We start from the raw sequence: 12,081 nt of genomic DNA on the forward strand, positions 1-12,081 counted from the left end.
TTCTCTACTCCCCCCATGTCTTCCTCCTCCTCCTCCTCCTCCTCCTTCAACACGAGCATCATCACCTCCTCCTCCTCCTCCTCCCTCCTTCTGCAGCTGCTCCTCCTCCTCCTCCTACACGAGCATCATCACCTCCTCCTCCTCCTCCTCTTTCCACTTTTTTTATTCCACTACCCACCTTCCTCCTCCTCCTCCTCCTCCTCCTCCTTTCACCCACTAACACCGTGTTCTCGTCTCATCCTCCCCCTCCTCCTCCTCCTCCTTCTCCTCCTGCCAGCTGCACCACCACCACCACCACCACCACTACCTGCACGACATCTCATTCCTATCACCGCTGCGGTCATCCTCGTGGTCGTCTGTTTGCCTCAAAATGGGCCGCTACCCGAAGCCCTGAAAGCCGCGGGATTCACGTAAGGAAAGGTAAGAAAGGGGAAAAAAAATAAAAGGAAAATGTAGAAGATGATAGAGCAAGGATAAGATGGAAATAAAAGAAGAGAGGGAAGAAAGGGAGGGATAAAAGAAACAGGTGATAATAAAAGGAGCAGAACAGGGATACGATGGGAATCAAAACGAAGGAAAGATGAGAAAGGGAAAGAATAAAGAGAATATGTAGATGCCAGAACAAGGATAAGATGGGAATAAGAGAAGGAAGGGAAGAAAGGCGGGGATAAAAAGAAAAGGAAATAATAAAAGGAGCAGAATAGGGATAAGATAGGAATAAAAACAGGGAAAGAGTAGATAAAAGAAAGGAAGAATAATAGGAGCATGTAGAAGGATGTGCCAAAATAGGAATAAAACTGGAATAAAAGAAGGAAGGGGAGAATGAGAAGGAATAAAAGGAGAACAGTGCCAAGATGGGAATAAAAATAAGGAATGGAAGAGAAGGGAAGATTAGAAGGATCATGTAGATGTGAGAACAGGGATAAGATGGAATAAAAGAAGGAAAGAGGATAAACAACTACTGGATATAAATAGAGATGTGGCGAATAAAGATGAAATAGGAGAAAAATGAGATTGGTGTTTGGTGAAGATGTAGAGTGAATGATGGATGGATGGGTGGATGGATGGAACAACAACAACAACAACAACAACAACAACAACAACAACAACAACAACAACAACAAGATGAAGATGATGGTGGTGGTGGTGGTGGTGGTGATAATGAAAAAGAAGAACAATAAAAAGAACAAAAATAAGAAGAAAAAGAAGAAGAAGAAGACGAAGAAGAAGAAGAAGAAGAAGAAGACGAAGACGAAGACGAAGACGAAGACGAAGACGAAGAAGAAGAAGACGAAGAAGAAGAAGAAGAAGAAGAAGAAAACAAAAAAAACAAGCCTAAAAAAAATGTTCTTTCTTCAGACAAACTAATCCCAGGACCTTCAAACCTTTAAAGTGAGAACACACACACACACACACACACACACACACACACACACACACACACACACACACACACACACACGAGAGAGAGAGAGAGACACAAAGACAGACAAACACACCCATTCACTTTTATGCCTCAAAGACACAGCAAAAATATCATACATAAAGACACAGAAAAAGAAAGAGAGAGAGAGAGAGAAAAAAAAAAGAGAGAGAAAGAAGAAGAAAAACACCGATACAAAAAAACAACACATCAGAAAAAAAAATAACATCTACACACAAACCTTCGCACAAAAAAAAATAAATAAATAAAATAAGAAAAAAAACTGCACTTTATATTTTGCAGTTAGGTTTGTTTCTATTGGAATGTCATTTTCTTCCCCCCCCCCAAAAAAAAAAAGAATCGGAAAAGCGTAAAGGAAGATGAAAGCCATGAAAACACGAGTAAAGGAGGGAAGCAGGGATACGTGAAGAGATAGAGATAGTGAGTGAGAGAGAAAGAGATGGAGAAAAGGGGAAGAAGGAAGGAAGGATGGAAGGAGGTAAAAAAAAAAAGTAGGAGAAAATAAAGGAAAATTAAAAAAAAAGGGGGGGCGGTGATGGATGGAAAGGTGAATAGGGATAGACAGGAGGAGAAAGAATAAGAGAGAAAGAAGAGAAAAATTAAAGAGAATGAAGAAAAAAGAAAAATAGACGGAGAAACAGAGGAAAGGCAAAAGTTAAACGAAAAGTGGAGAGAGAGAGAGAGAGAGAGAGAGAGAGAGAGAGAGAGAGAGAGAGAGAGAGAGAGAGAGAGAGAGAGAGAGAGAGAATAGGGTAAAGAGAAAGAGGACAAAGGAAAAAGAGAAAAAAAGAATGAATGAGCTATGGAAAGAAAAGTGTGAAAGAAAAATGAAAAGAAAAGAACGAGAAAGAGAAAGGACGAAGAGAGCCAGAGCAAGAAAGAAAGGAAGAAGAGCGAAAAAATGGAGAAAAAAGAGGAAGAGATAAAAAAAATAAGAGAAAGGAGAAAGAAGGAGCGAGAGGGAAAAGAACAGAAAAAATTCGAGGAATATAAAAAAAAAGAAAAAGAAAACCGGGAAGCGAAAGAATGTGCAGGAAAAAGGAAAAAATGCAAAAGAGGGGAGAGAGAGAGAGAGAGAGAGAGAGAGAGAGAGAGAGAGAGAGAGAGAGAGAGAGAGAGAGAGAGAGAGAGAGAGAGAGAGAGAGTAATATCAGGCAGAGTGAAGTCGTAACGGTAAACAAGATCAATTTCAAACAGTTTTTCAGATTTTTCATAAAACTTCACTGACTAAATTTAAGTCCGAACATTGAAAGAAAGAAAGAAAGAAAGAAAGAAAGAAAGAAAGAAAGAAAGAAAAGGAAAAGAAAAGGAAGGAAGGAAGGAAGGACGGAAGAAAAGGGAAGAAACAAAGGAAAAAACAAACAAATAATTAAACAAACAAATGCAGACAGAAAAACTATGAGAGGGAAAACCACACAATAAACCGAACAAAAAAAGGAAAAAGAAAGAAAAAGAAAAAAAAGGAAAGGAAAGGTAGAACACACACACACACACACACACACACACACACACACACACACACACACACACACACACACACACAGACAAAACTACGAAAGAAAAAGAGACAAAACGCACAGCACAATAAAAAACAAACAAACAAACAAACAAAATAAAAAAAAAAAACAAAGAACATAATCCCGTTATATTTACACTGCATTAGAACTACCACCACCACTACCACCACCACCACCACCACCACCACCACCAAGCAACAGAACAGACACGCCGAAAAATTTATGAAGGCACGCTAAAAATTTATGAAAACACACCCAAAATTTATGAACGTCAAACGGAAAACGGGAAAGTGACGGGGAAAAAGGGGGGAAAAATAGTGAAAGCGTCAGATACGAAGAGTCAATCTGGGGAAACTATCTGAAAATGAACGCTGCGAGGGGGAAAAAAAAAAAAAAATGACAAGAAAAAAATCATTAATCAATGCAAGCACGTAACATGCAGACGCACTGACAGGTACAGGAACACACAGGTAAATTAAAAGGGAGACAGGTAGACAGGTAAAAAAATAAATAAATAAATAAATAAATAACATGCAGGTAAATATTCAGTGGTAGATTTACTGTTAAAAAAAATAAAAAAATAAAAATAATAATAATAATAATAATAATAATAATAATAACAATAATAATAACAATAATAACAATAAATACACAGGTAAACTTAAACAGGCAAACACTACATAGACATACTCAAACACACAAGTACCTGATGAATAGATGAAGAAATATATACAGCGGCTTTGACAGAAAAGTACAGTGTAAATATTAATAGGAATGGTTAAGTTAAGAATGCACTACTACTACTACTACTACTGATACTACTACTACTACTACATACATGAAAATAAAGTACTCGATATCAATTTACTACTACTACTACTACTACTACTACTACTACTACTACTACTACCACTACTACTACTACTACTACTACTACTACTACAAGGTCACGTTACCTGTATCAGCCAGCAGCATTTGAGGCAGAACCAATACGAGGAACAGTAGAAACCGCTGCCTCCACCCCCATACTCCACCGGTACTCCACAATACGCCACTACATCCACCCTGCAAGCCAGAGACACGGGTTAGCAGGGTACACACACACACACATACACACACACACACACACACACACACACACACACACACACACACACATGGTCTAAGATATTATGTTTATCTTCACTCCTCGTCTCTCATCGTTAACATATCACTGGGTTTATTGCCTCTCTCTCTCTCTCTCTCTCTCTCTCTCTCTCTCTCTCTCTCTCTCTCTCTCTCTCTCTCTTTCTGCATTCTTTGTCTCACTCCTCTCCATCTCCTTTCTCCCTTTCTATCCTTTCTTCTTTCCCTCATTCTTCTCCTCCTCTATATTGTTCTTTCTTCTCTCTCACCCTCCTCCTCTCTACCCTTTTCCATTCCTCCTTCTACCTCTTCCTTTGTGTGTGTGTGTGTGTGTGTGTGTGTGTGTGTGTGTGTGTGTGTGTGTGTGTGTGTGTGTGTGTGTGTGTGTGTGTGTGTGTGTGAAGCTTCAATGTCAATAAATATCATAATCATACACAAACTTATTTTATCGATTTCATTTTTTTTTTTTTTTAGTTCAGAAGGAAAAGCTTCTTATTGTTTCAGTAAATAAAGCAACACTGACCAATCTGAACAATCTCTCTCTCTCTCTCTCTCTCTCTCTCTCTCTCTCTCTGGCCCGTAATGCGATCAGTGTCAAATCTTCGTTCAGTACAAAGTTATCATTTTGCGACATAATACACAGGACACTGCTTTCATCTGTGTTGTTTTGAATTTACCCCCCTTGATCTAATAACCCCTTCCACCCCAACTCCCCCCCACACCCCATGTCACCTCTGAAGTTTGGACGATGGGAAGAGAAAGGGGAAAGTGGAAAGAAAACAGGAGAAAAAAATATGCTTGAATGTTTCTCTGTTATTTTTCTTAGGTAACTTTCCCTCTGCTACAAAACAAAAGTGTATCTGGTGTACTGTAATAGTTCGCCTTGTGCAGCTCTAGAATTTACATATATCCTAATTACGGTTGTTGTTGCTGCTGCTGCTGCTGTTGTTGCTTTATGTAACAGCGAGAATCAGGAAGGAAAAGGAAGAAGAAAAGAAAGAAAAAACTACTTACATACGTACATATGCAGGTAGATAGATAAATAGATAAATAGAGAAGTTCCATTTATATTTATTCATTTATTTTCATTTTTTTTTCATAACACATCTATCCACCACAAAAGTAAAATAAACATCGTGTGTGTAAAATGGGTTATACCACGCTAAGATGTACGCTTCTATTTATATCACACACACACACACACACACACACACACACACAGAGAGAGAGAGAGAGAGAGAGAGAGAGAGAGAGAGAGAGAGAGAGAGAGAGAGAGAGAGAGAGAGAGAGAGAGAGAGAGAGAGAGAGAGAGAGAGATCGTTTACACATAACCCAGAATCTACTCTTACAGCAGCGAGACAACGCAATAAAAGGATATTAGGTTTTAAGTTTACAGATATGCCCAGAGCCTCCACTTCAATAACAGCGAGGAGAGAGCGAGAAAAAAAAAAAAAAAAAAGCTACATATATACGCTGCAAAGGTCAGTCTATGGTAACGAGGCCGCGGGGATTCGAACGAGGGACGGGAAAAAAAAAAAGAAAAAAAAAATGATGGGGAAGAGGTGACAAGGGGAAAGAAAAACACAATTATACCGTAGTAAGGTCATCTATGTATGTATTTCTTTATTCAAGCTGTTGATTGGTTGGTTGGCTGGGCGAATGGCTGCTCGCTCTCTCTCTCTCTCAACTAAATGGCACTCAAGAGAGGCTCATATTTCCCAGTCCTTAACTCCCTCCCTCCACCACCGCCAGCCAAGCACATAAAACAGCAAGATTTCACTACCAGCACCAGTGTTTGCCATCCACAGCCCAGTGTTTACAGAGCATCACTCCCCTTCCCGCCCTCAAACCCACAACAGCTGATCGCACCGTTCCTGTCGGTGTTCTATCCTCCCCGTCTCTCTATCTCCCTCTCTCCGTCTCTCACTTACCTAGCTTACTCGATCCACGTGCCTCCTTGGTATCATTACACTCTTGTTTTTGTTTCACTCTGGTATATGAAGTTGTTTGTTTTGTTTTGTCTTGTTTTGTTTTGTTCTGGTGGTAACACTGTAGTTGTTTTGTAACTACGTAATGTATTTGTTTGCGTAGGAGGAGCATGACTGGTTGCACGTGGCGGTAGGGTATCGTTAAGTAAGATACGGTGAGGTGAGGTATACTAAGATTAAATTTGGCTATGATAATAAAAAAAAAAGTTAAAATTATATTAGTTTTGGTTTGTTTCATCAGATCAAGTTAAGTCAGGTAAGATAATGTTAGGTTAGATTATTTAAGGTCATGTTTGGTTAGATTACGCAAGGTTGTGTTACGTAAGAACAATAAACTGGCAATTACGACTATCCTCTTAGCTCCAGGAAAATAATGGTTTCGTCTGGGAGCGTAAGACAAGTGTAATTCTATGCCTCTCCCTCTCCCCTTCACTCCCTCCCATCCCTCCCCTTCCCACCTCATTACACGTGCCTCTTCCTCACCCTCTCCGCTCCTCCCTGCCACTACCTCTCCCTCCCTCTGTATACCTGTCTCTGGGAAGTGTCAGGTGCTTTGCCGTCTCTTTTTACGATCACTCTTGCCACCGTCTCTCCCAACGAGGACCGACAACATTTCTATACACCGCTGAATAAATTTATAACGAAGTGTTGCTGGTGGAGAGGCCGCGGGGATTCCAAAGAGGGTGTGGGGGAAGAAAAAGTGATGGGATAAGGTGAAATGGGGGAAAGAAAAGAAAAAAAAATATATATATATATATATATATATATATATATATATATATATATATATATATATATATATATATATATATATATATATATATATATATATATATATATATATATATATATATATATATATATATATATATATATATATACACAGTGGTAAGATCATCTATGTATTTCTTTATTCAAATTGTTGGTCTCTCTCTCTCTCTCTCTCTCTCTCTGCACCATTACTTTAAGGTATAAATTAAAGAAGCAACACACATGTCACCACAGCAATATGTAGTTTAAGGGAACAAACAATGTCAAGCTGCCATCAACTAACAATTACAGCTGTCATGATGATGCAATTCACACACTGTAACTTCCACCCAAAATAGACACAGTAAAAAAAAGAGTAATAAATGCTGATTTGCACTTTAGTGAGGTCGTGTGAATGCTCGGCTTACTTATTACAAAATCCACTGCAGTATCAGGCCATCTCTCTCTCTCTCTCTCTCTCTCTCTCTCTCTCTCTCTCTCTCTCTCTCTCTCTCTCTCTCTCTCTCTCTCTCTCTCTCTCTCTGTTTTTAGTTCACTGGTATAAAAAAGATATATGAAAAAACACTCCAACTCCATTTCCTGCCAAACACATGGTGGGCTGGAAAAACATACATTGCTCCTAAAAGTTTGCCTGGGGTGTGATGTCCTCTTTTTTCCCTTTTTTTATCAGAAAGGCAAAATCAAATGACACCAGAACTTATTTTTATCATTGCATGTCGTAAACTGTGTGAAGCGTAAGATGAAATGAGTATTATTCTCAGGTCTACTTTAACACCTTAGAATCACAAGTTGAGCAACAATCTCAGCTAGTTTTTAACCTGAAGTACCATATCCTTTTCTAACCTATTCAACTGTATTCTACGTGACCTATTCTATGCTAACCTAATATAACCTAACTCCACCCCCTTGAAAAGTTACTGTGTGGCTGATCTTCAAGCAATTCAGGTTTTGTATAAATGAAATGGCTATAGATGAGGATTTTCATGATCACTTTCAGGTCATGTAGTAATGTGTTTGATAAATTAACCCCCTGAAAAGAGCCAGCAATAAGTATATTACTGAAGCTCACGACATGCAGCATAAGACAATCTAAATAGCACAGACCAGGAAACAGTCAACATAACTGCAAACCTTAATGGCATATTAATTGGTAGATATGTTACTCTTCAGTAATAATCAAATATGGGCAAACATGTTATGAGAAGGGGATGATCTGGTGCAATGAATTACTAAATGTTTTCCAAGTGACACATGAACATGTTACACAGTTGAAAATGTATATATTGATGTGGCACAATTAGAGTTCCCCTGTAAATGATACATATGAATTACTAATGCTCACATATCCAACAGTGTTATGTGAGGGGAAAAAAGCATTGTGAGGGAGAGCATCCACTGTTTACTTGTCTTGTTTACTTTAAAAGTTTGTTGTGAACACAAAGGCTTGAATTGTCACGTGTGTGGTGGGAGACAGTTTTGTTTGTTTTCAAGATTTACAGTTGTTAATGTCTCCTAATGCAACTTTACTGATTATCTGATTCATTATTTTACAGGTACTTTTTATCAATAACACTACAGACTTCATTTACAAAAATACAACAGCTTCAACACAAGTAAATATGACTGGGTTTGCAAACATCTGATGCCACTCATTATAAAATGTCTAAGTAACACCTAACAAATTAATGAGGCCTGTCAATGATGACTGAAGCAACACCTGAATTACACCCTTCATTCATACACTGCCATTCTATCCATCCACATACCAGGTAGGCATTCCTTATGAAGGTGGACAGTTATGCCAAGGCATCTAATTCCATATAATCACAAACATGTCACAACAAACTTTGATGCTTAACCACTGCCAGTTAACATACTTTCATTCCTCTATCAAGGATGTATTTCATGCCACTTTGCTCCTACACTGGCAGGAATCCTATATATCATAAACATTACTTGAAACACTTGCTGGTAAAAACTCATAAGCTAGAGCAGGATTATGTTGTTATGTCTCTCGAAATGTGCACTTTAATGAGTTCTTGTCAAGACACACATGAACACACTCCTTCATTGATCTCACATTGAATGCCATTAGAATTCTGACAATAGTTTTTTTTTTTCTCTTCTTCAAATGCAAAACAAAATTAAAAGAAAAAGTAAATTCACAATTCAAGTCACAAAGTCTTGATGAACTATGAATGCCATATACCTTACAAAAATAAACATATAAATAAATAAACATTTAAAAAAAGATAAAAAATCACTTTCATTGGAACATGTTAAAAACTAAACTAACCTAACCTTATGACCTAACATTCCAACACACTCTTGACAACATACTGCCCTGTCATGCACTAAACATTCATGTATAAAATCACTGACTTGCCCCAGATTACACAGAGAATAAAACTGAATCTAAAAGCACACTAATTCAACCTCATGACTTACAACTACAATAAACCTAACTTAACACTACATTAACAACCTCAATATATACAATAAACACTATTATGTATATTCTACAACAGCATTACTTAAAAGATTCAGACCAGAGCCACCATCAAACTCAAAACTTTTGTATTCTTCAATAAACCCTGTCATAACTTCACATACATAACCTGACCATATATTACAAACACTATATTGTTATTACCTCGAAAAATAAAGGCTGGAAACACAATCTGACTCAAATATTGCACTGGTAACCTTCACAACAAAGCTCCCACTCATCCACAGCCACGGGAGGGCGAAGTTAATGCTAAACTTTGCGAAACTTTTGTGTTGTCACGAATGCCACACACAACACACCCACAACAACACTCGAACACACACCAAACACTGACTACCAACACCACACCGGCTTTATCAAATAGGTAATAGTTTCAGGGACATTTCCACGTTGTTTCTCAGCTGGATGCCCCCCACCACATCCCTAACACCACCAAGCTACCCGCCCTTACCCCTCCGTCACCACCACCACCACCACCAGGCTGACACACCGCCACAAGACACTCTCCTGCCTTCACTACCATGTGTCACGGCGCCTCGCCAGCCACACCCACCTCACGCCCGCACCAAATAACACCTAACTTATCTAATACTTTCATGTCTGAGTGCTAGTGGAGTACCTACCATCGCTTCACCGACCCATTTCGCCGCACCCATCACACACACACAACCTCCCCCGCCCCGATCTGGGAGTCAACTGTAAACAAAGTGACAGCACCAAGGCAGGAGCGTCGCCGTGCGCATCGCCTCCGCCTCCCTCAGACCCGGCAACATTCAAACTTTTCACTATAATCACAACCCCCTAAGCTTCATCTACTAGTAAGGATTGTACTATATTTCACCTGCAATGTTTTTGTTTGCGTGGTACGGAAATTTCCTTCTCAGTTATGGTAGGTGTGTTACGGCTGTTGACTATGTTCATGAAACGCTTCCTCGTCTCCATGGATACAGTACTATTGAATTTTTGTACGTGGTCATGCATAACACTGCATCGGGTCTCCAGATGCCAATTCAAAATAATATCTTTGCAGGAATTCAGTTGGATGACTTCCTGGTAATGTGGTTCTCTTTGTTACCGTCTTTCTTTAACCTTTGTTTCTTAATATAAATCTGGGCAGGGCAGCTACTTCCTAGCGAACCGGTTTTGTGCGCGGCGGAAATCTCTCAGACTTCAACAGACTGATGTAGTGCAACGTAATTGGCAATGCCCACTCCGAAATACACCAATAATTATTATAATTATAATCACCTGATCTATGCACATTAAACAGAGCAGGCATTTTCAACAGAAGATAATTCGATTCAGAATACTATTTTCAAAATACACAAGACAGACATACTTGAGCACTGTTTGGTGCCTGGATGAATAGCAAGTCATGCAGTAACGGAAGGAGACTAGCACAAGATAGTATTTGAGAGGCATTATATACTTAAAAAGTACCTACTTTTTTTTTCTATCGACGTAATGAAATACGAAGAGGCAAAGGAAGAAAACTAAATTTGTCTGATAAATCTGTTAAATAAGGACGGGTAGCATTACGATCTTTGAAAACACCTGAAGGAGGATTAGTGTGACATTTAATCGGTAAGTCCTGATGGAGACTTATGGCAGCAGTTGAGCCTTGATGTCCTACTAGCATTAGACTCAGTATCAAGCCAACAGCACTTATCCTGGCTGCCTCCATCCATCCATTGTCCACTAGCTTATGATATTCAAATACCTAATCAAGCCAACAAGAAAACAAGGAAATAAAAAAAAATAAATAATAAATAAAAAATAAATGCTTTGAGCCATTAAGCTCTTAGCAAGCTATGGAGAAAAATGCCTCTAACACATACTTACATTACATACATATAGCAAGGCTGTCTCACCCAAAAAGGTGGTAGCCAAGACAAGGCATGCAACTTTCACCTTCACGTTCATCCACATCTTAATACGGCTGGAAATAATTCACAAATAAACTAAGAAATAAATTAATTAGAGCTACATTAAGAAGCAAATATGTACCATAGCTATAGTTCATTATCCCAAACTGGTGAAAAGTATTTTTAAGAACTACAAGAGCCACATTGCTTTTCATAACTCAAAACACAATTTCTGATAACTGACCACCAATGCACAAAGTCTCATTAGAATGAATAAATAAATAAATAATAATAATAATAATAATAATAATAATAATAATAATAATAATAATAATAATAATAATAATAATACAGTAAAATCACTCTTATCCGGCATCAACGGGACCGCCGACAATGCCGGATACTTGAATATTGCCGGATACTTGAATAGAAGTGAAATTATGTCCACAATCACCACCCTACACTCACGCATCTTACCATAACAAAGATCAGCTGATCTGAATCTGCAGCTGATCTGATCAGCTGCTTAAGTGTAAGCACAACACGCTTCCTCTTTTCTACAACTTTAGGCATGATGAAGGCGTCAGGCGATAAACAGTGCACACGCGGGACTGAGTCACTGAGTAAACACAGTGGAGTGGGCTGCGGATGGCGCAAAGCAGTGCGCTCTGGTGGCCAAGGGACAAAGTATGCCTCGCGCGGGAATTTTAATCGATTTTATGAGTACACACTGATTTTTTATTGATTTTAAGGCTCGGGGAAAAATGTGCCGGATACTTGAAGCTGCCGGATACTCGAATGCCGGATAAGAGGGATTTTACTGTAAAATAAAATAAAATAAAAAATACCTGCACTTCCTCTA

The 12,081-nt window shown here is 38.7% G+C and overlaps 1 protein-coding gene across 1 annotated transcript in view; it reads right to left on the reverse strand.

Annotated features, from left to right (window-relative positions):
* LOC135089653 (roundabout homolog 3-like) overlaps positions 1 to 10,062 on the reverse strand; it is a 173,369-nt gene extending 163,307 nt beyond the window's left edge. Inside the window, exons 1-2 of the mRNA XM_063985530.1 lie at positions 9,978 to 10,062; positions 3,918 to 4,026 (exon numbers count right to left, since the gene is read on the reverse strand). Of these exons, the coding sequence (XP_063841600.1) occupies positions 3,918 to 4,026; positions 9,978 to 10,010 (142 nt within the window). The 5' untranslated portion in view covers positions 10,011 to 10,062. The remainder of the gene's footprint in view (positions 1 to 3,917; positions 4,027 to 9,977) is intronic.
* Positions 10,063 to 12,081: the final 2,019 nt, after the last annotated feature.

Source organism: Scylla paramamosain, chromosome 33 (assembly GCF_035594125.1).
Source record: "Scylla paramamosain isolate STU-SP2022 chromosome 33, ASM3559412v1, whole genome shotgun sequence".
Lineage (NCBI taxonomy): Eukaryota > Metazoa > Arthropoda > Malacostraca > Decapoda > Portunidae > Scylla > Scylla paramamosain.